This window comes from Hylobates moloch, unplaced genomic scaffold, assembly GCF_009828535.3.
Source record: "Hylobates moloch isolate HMO894 unplaced genomic scaffold, HMol_V3 SCAFFOLD_11, whole genome shotgun sequence".
Lineage (NCBI taxonomy): Eukaryota > Metazoa > Chordata > Mammalia > Primates > Hylobatidae > Hylobates > Hylobates moloch.
The window spans coordinates 66,254,872-66,261,993 of NW_026652286.1; the positions used below are offsets into that span (position 1 = coordinate 66,254,872).

Sequence of the window (7,122 nt, forward strand, 5' to 3'; positions counted from 1 at the left end):
TTACCACGTTGGCTAGGCTGGTCTCAAACTCCTTACCTCAAGTGATCCACCTGCCTCGGCCTCCCAAAGTGCTGAGATTACAGGCATGAGCTACCGCACCCAGCCCCTTCTTGTCTTTTATATCGTTTCTTTTCACTTGAGTCCTCCTCATCATTCCACACTCATATATGTTATAGCTAAAACTTTGGTTAATTCTCAACCTATTCTTATTTAAACTTTTCTCCCTCCCAACCTGTGTTGCATTCGTGATGTCATTGAATTAGCCAGGCATGGTGGTACATGCCTGTAGTCCTAGCTATGGTAGGCTGAAGCGTAAGGATCACTTGAGCTCAGGGGTTGCAGTGAGCTGTGGTCATGCCACTGTACTCTGGCCTTGTCAACAGGCCTTAAAAAAATTAAAAGTGCTTTTTATACATTAATTGATTCTTACAGTAATTGTCACAGTGATCATATGGTATAGCAATAGCTATAAACCCACTTTTCTTGAGAAAGCTGAGGGACAGAAAAGTTGAGGGACTTTGCTAAGTTTTCACCACTAGGATATAATACAGAAGACATCCAGCAGAAGTGTTAGCATTTCTTTGTGAATATTTTTTTCATCATGTTATCTGTAAAATGCATGGTTTATTATTTAATTTATGTGTGAATGTCAGAACTTCTAGTTAAAACTGTTACTGTGAGCTCCTTGAAGCCAGGGGCCATTATTTTATTTTACTTCTCGTTGTCGTTCACAGTGCCTTGTGTAATGTTTAACACATAGTAGGCACTTAATATTCTTTGTCAGTTTAGTTAATTAATTAAACATCTGTATGATAGGTTGTGATGGACTGAATCTGCCTTTACTACAAAATACAGGAAAGGGAAGGGGGAAGGTAGTTTACTTTCATTCTTCTGAGAGTTGTTTTGTTCTAGAATAAGTGTAATTTAAATATATTGGCAAGTGTTTCAGGACCAAAACTCAAAATACGTCATTAAACATTGAGAAAATAAGACTAATGTGAACTACAGTAGAATTTTTGTGATTAGATATGGAAGAGGACATAATGGTGCATGTTGTTTTCTTATAAATATAATGAAGTGCTTTTCATTTCATTTGATATGGCCTGTAAACCCTTCTATATTCAGGAGATTTAAAGATGAAATTTCTCTATAAATAACTTAAAAATGGAGATGAATAAAACACATTGATTAGTTAGTGACACCTTGAAGATGATTTGAAATACTGATGAATCTGGTACTTTTATTAAAATTTGAAGTAATTTAACTCTAAAAATTTGATTTCATTATGAGCAGATTTTTAGCATGTTTTGGATGCAGAGAACTCATTAAAATACAAAATTACTTTTTTTACATTGGATTCAGCTTTAACTGAAAATTAATGCTTTTAACCTATTTTTTTATGTTCTCTTTTCCAGAACATTGAAGTAAAAAGAATTTCTGCAGTCAAAACCAATAGTTCTACCTACCATCATCTTCACACTTTTGTGAACAGAGAGACAGACACAAAACAGGTGATTGACTTATTGTTTCTTCACGCCCTCGCTTTATTATTTCTGTGTGCATTGAATTGAATTATATCTTAGCTATAGATATGGTGTTCCCAGATTTCAAAATTTGGACAATTGGTAATAATAATCAAAAACCTTTTAAATGCTTTGAATTTTCATGTCAGGCATATGATGGTTTAATATGAATTAAAGAAACTAGTTGGCTATTTAAATGGTTATATTTTAAAATAGCAGATTTTAAAGCTTTTTTTATCATAAAATATTACATGCTATTTGTGAAAAATTTGGAACTATACACATAAGTGTAAACTACTGAGAAAACACCAATTCTGTCACCAAAGTGGAATATGGTTAATATTTTAATAAATTCATTATAACATTTATTTAAATATAAACATATACACACTTTTCAAAACATGATTTTTAGTGGCCACTTAATATTTCATCGTAGCATTTATTTAACCATTATTTTATTTTTTGCTTCTGTAAGTAATGTAAGCATTATCTTGCACATTTTTATCCACATCTCTGATTATATAAAATTCCTGAAAGAGAAAGTATTGGCTCCAAACTGTGTAACATTTGATACAGATCATTAAATTGCTTTTTAAAAGCATCAGCAACATAGGAGAATGGCCACCTTACCATAACCTTGTCTGCACCAAATATTATGTTTTAAAAATTATTGCCAGTCTTAAGAGTAACAAATGATATATTGTTATTATAATTGCTATTTCTCTGTGTCAGTGGGGGTTTTAATTTTTTTCATGTTGAATATATTTGGCCACTAGGAAAATAAATTTTATAGCATTCCTGTGGCATTTAGAATGCAACAAATATACATTTTGGTTGACTGCCTAATAGCAGGTATTAAAAGCAATATTCAGTTAAGAACTAAAATGAATATCATCACAGAATGAACTTCTAAGATGCAAGAGTAAATCTGAGATTTATTTAAAATTGTAAAGTATTATTACAATTTCGATATTATAATGTAGGAACAATAACTTCAATTTATTGCTAACTGCTTTACTGTTTACTGCATTTTTGTGATATTAAAAAGATGTTACCTTTTAACTAAGATTGATGATGAATTTTTTTTTACCTAACTCCATCAGCATAGGGTGCTGCTGATGGTATTAAATTAATATCCATAAGCTTTCTTTTTTGTTAGTTACCAGAAGGCCTACCTCCTTTTCAATTTTTGGACTTAAAAATTAGATCAGTAGTTATAATGATAAAGAGTTAGAAAAAAGTTAGGGACCACAAACAAATTTTGTTTCTAACAGTTTTATGAAAGTAGTCCCACAAACTAAAGCTTTGTGTACTGAATGAAGATATGATTTCTGAATATTTTCAGAAATGGTTTTATTACTGAACACATTTTTATTCGAATGTTTTATTTGCTGCTTTACTCTATCACTTTAGGAAAAATCTTTCCTTAAACTTTGGATTTAAAATGTGATGACCAATGTGCTTGGCTTTCAAGATAAAATTACCTCTGAATTTTCATCTGCACTCAACTTATATCACATGCACAATAATTTTAGCATCTTCCCTGGAGGAGAACAATATGATCTTTACAGCAGGTATCATATAAAAATATTTGCACTCTTGGCATATATGTTTGGATATTTTTCTTTAGCAGCTTTCTGCAAATAAACTACTTTCATTTGTTCAGTCAGCCTTTTTAACACATAAGAGCTGCTATTGTGTGTGTATTTTTAATATCCTGATAAAGTAATTCCAAAATCTCTTATATGTCATAATATATATCTTTGGCTGAAGAAGATTTATGAAAGTGGCCTGCTGTAGTCCTACTTACAGCCAGTAATTCTCTACATTTTGTTTTGCTTCATTCGCTACCTCTACACACGACTGAACAAAACATCATATGCTTGAAAGTCCTACATTACTTATTCATGGGCTTCATCGTGTCTATTCTTTGTCAGTGACAGTTACGTAGCATTTTTTTCAAATGAACTTTGCATTCTGAAAATATTCAGTCAGATTAACTATATCGTTTGTGGTGGGACCCAGAAATCTCTGCAGAAAAGTGAAGCTGAATCAGTTAAATTCATCTTCAATTTTCCATGCTCTATTATATCTAAAAAGATTTCTCTCCAAATATCTGATGTACAAGATTCAGAAATGTATTTAATAATAGCATTTATCATTCATATATCTTCGATCTTCACATACTGAAAATAGAATCTAACATTATTTCAACCAGATTTATGGTTATGTTTTTAATTGCATTGACACAAATCTGTAGGGGATTGTCTTCCTAAAGCTGTATTATAAATCTTGTTTTGAAGTATGATCAATAAGAACAAAATTCGTTTGCAGTCCCTAACTTTTTCTCTAACCCTTTATTCATATCCTTTATATGCTTTTTTATATCTGGACTGGTATTTATCCTTCATGTTGTATGCTATTTTGAAATTTTTCCTTTCTTTAAAATTTTGGTTTACCAAAATTGACATACTGCTTTTAATTTATCTTCAAGAGATGTGAAGAATTCATAAACAACTTTTTTCTTGAAAACCTCATGGCTGAAATGGATTGAAATATTGTTCTCAGAGGTTATTTTATTTAATATCATACATATTGATATACTAAATACTTCTACAGATTATAATTTTGATTTAATCTAACTTTTTTGTCTTGCCTGATGTTATTTAGTTTTGCATGAATATTTAGTGGCTCAAAGGGGATATATTTTTGATAAATTTGTTTGGCCAGTGTACTCTTTGTTAATTTAACAACCATCAATCTCTCTACCTATTTATCTCACCATGTGAGAATTTTTAATAATTTTACACTTGAAGTTAACAGCTTTCTTGGTCATCATTAATTGTTTCAACTGGCTGGCAGAATTTCAACATACAAAAGACAGAAAAAGACTTTCACGGCTGGTTACATTTAGAATATTTACCTATACTTGAAAGTGAATGTTCAGATAATAAAAGTAAATCCAGGCTGGATATGGTAGCTTACGCCTGTAATCTCAGCACTTTGGGAGGATGAGATGGGAGGATTGCTTGAGACCAGCCTGGTCAACATAGCAAGACCCCTTCTCTTTTAAAAAAAAAAAAAAAAAGAAAAGTAAATCCAGACTCTGTGCCTCTCTTTTTTGTGTTATTTATGTTAATGAGATTTGTGGGTATTTACCTTTCAAAACTGTCATTTTAATGAAGTTTCCTTTTTTTTTTTATTTTTGAGATGGAGTCTTGTTCTGTCACCCAGGCTGGAGTGCAGTGGCACAGTCTTAGCTTACTGCAACCTCTGCCTCCCAGGCTCAAGCGATTTTCCTGCTTCAGCCTCCCGAGTAGCTGGGATTATAGGTGCCCGCCACCATGCCTGGCTAATTTTTATATTTTTAGTAGAGACAGAGTTTCACCGTGTTGGACAGGCTGACCTCAGGTGATCCACCCACCTCGGCCTCCCAAAGTGCTGGAATTACAGGCATGAGCCACCACGCCCAGCAAGATTTCTTTACTTACAAAGTGATGAAGAAATGTGTTTGGCGGAGTATAACCTCATCTGGTTTAAAATGAGTAACTCGTAAAACTTTATACTAACAATTTGATCCCTTTCATAGATACATGCTGTTGATAATTGTGAACATTTTAAAATATAACTCTTCTTATATTTTACATATATAGAAAACATGACTTTAAGGTGGTTTTGTTTTTTAGTTACTGCTTGTCTCACACTTTAAAAATTTTGCCTAAAATTTTTGATTGACTGCTAGCCAGATGCTCGTTTGGCTGCTGAAGAGGAAGCTAAACGATTGGAAGAACTACAAAAACAGGCAGCACAAGAGAGAATGGAACGGTTTGAAAAGGCACATGTACGGGGATTCCAAGCAATGAAGAAGATCCATTTGGCTCAAGTAAGACTTATATTCTACCCGTGACCATTACTGATGAACTTACTAATAGCATTGCAGGACTGATTAGTGAATGAGCTCAAAGAAAGGTAGGAAGGGTGAGTGTTCAATATAGTCTCTGATTCATATGATTTCAAGTTTCCCAACTTTCTTCGCCCTCCCATTTCAAGTTCTGATTGGGTTAAGCTATTCTCCCAGTGTATTGCTGTTCTAAAAATTTTACTAATGAATTTATTAAAAGTTTAATATTTTAATATGTCCAAAAACAGCCTGAGAAAAAAAAATCACTTTCCTGATTTAATTATTTCAATAGCATATGTGCTCTATAAATTTGAGGATTCAGTTCATGAAATATGTATTGAGCAAAGCACTTGTTGGTTTTGCAGAATGTTGTTTCAAAAATAAAGTCATGATCCTTGCTACTGGAGCTTTTAAAAAGTGACAGTCAATAGGCCAGGCATGGTGGCTCATGCCTGTAATCCCAGCACTCTGAGAGGCCAAGGCTGGCAGATCACGTAGGCCCAGGAGTTTAAGACCAGCTTGGAAAACATGGAGAAACCAAGTCTCTGCTTAAAACAGAAAAATTAGCCAGGCATGGTGGTGTGCAGCTGTAGTCCCAGCTACTCAGGAGGCCAAGGTGGGAGGATCGCCTGAGCCCGGGACAAGGAGGTTGCGTTCAGCTGAGATCACACCACACCACTGCACGCCAGCCTGGGCCACAGAGCGAGACCCTGTCGCAAAAAAAATTAAATAAAAAGTGACTGTCAAGTCCAGTCGAGGTAGCTCAGGCCTGTCATCCCAACACTTTGGGAGGCCAAAGCGAGCAGATTGCTTGAGCCCAAGAGTTCGAGACCAGGCTGGGCAACATGGCGAAACCCTGTCTTTACCAAAAATCCAAAAATTAGCCAGGTGTGGTGGCCTGGGACTATACAGTCAGTCCCAGTTTGGGACTGTGTTATGGCCTGGGACCTCATTTCCCAAGAAGGCTGAGGTGGGAGGATTGCTTGAGCCTGGGAGGTAGAAGCTGCCGTGAGCTGAGATTGCACTGTTGCACTCCACCCTGGTGACAGAGTGAGATTCTGTCAGTCAGTCAATAAATAGTGACTGTCATAAATGTGTAAAATATTATAATGAAAGCTGGCTTTATAGTTTTAGCTTTACTTCTGTCATGCTTATTGTTCATTTAGTACTTAGTCTTAAAACAGCATAAAAATGATTCATTTTACTGGAAGTCTGACTTTATTTTCTGAATTTGACTAATGCATTTGGATGTTTTAAATACCCATCTTAGGAATGAGTTTTAAGTACTTCTTAAAAATGCATTGGAAATTAAATTTTCTTATGAAAGGTCATTTTTATAGTTTGAACTAAATCATGAGCTTCTTTTTCCCTTAAATTTTTAGGTTTTATAAACTAGGAGTGAATTATGACTAAAATAACTGAAAGTCTGAATTATTATCAGTAATTCTCCCCATCTAAAGTTTAAACCTATAGTAAAACAGACACAAAAAGCAGTCATAAATTGAACAGATTCCTCCATAAAAGCAGTAGTGTTTAGTAGTTAAGCAAGTGGGCTCCACAGTCATTGTGCCAGGATTTATCTCTCTTCACCACTCAGCTGTTCGATCTCAGGCAGATTAGTTAACCTCTGAGTTCTGTTTCACGTGTTGTTGTTTTTTTTTGTTTTGTTTTGTTTTGTTTTTTTTGAGACGGAGTCTC

At 34.2% G+C, this 7,122-nt stretch overlaps 1 protein-coding gene across 13 annotated transcripts in view; it reads left to right on the top strand.

The window, feature by feature from the left end:
• CEP295 (centrosomal protein 295) overlaps window positions 1-7,122 on the top strand; it is a 69,065-nt gene that overhangs the window by 13,016 nt on the left and 48,927 nt on the right. For 10 of the 13 annotated variants that reach the window (XR_009208757.1, XM_058424478.1, XM_032167153.2 and 7 more), the window contains exons 6-7: window positions 1,416-1,511; window positions 5,266-5,406. Coding sequence is in view for 12 of the 13 variants with exons in the window: in XM_058424478.1 (XP_058280461.1) it covers window positions 1,416-1,511; window positions 5,266-5,406 (237 nt within the window). In the remaining variant the exon portion in view is untranslated. Of the gene's footprint in view, window positions 1-1,415; window positions 1,512-2,963; window positions 3,098-5,265; window positions 5,407-7,122 lie in introns of those variants that run through there. The other 3 variants (XM_058424488.1, XM_058424487.1, XM_058424486.1) reach the window with 3 other exon arrangements.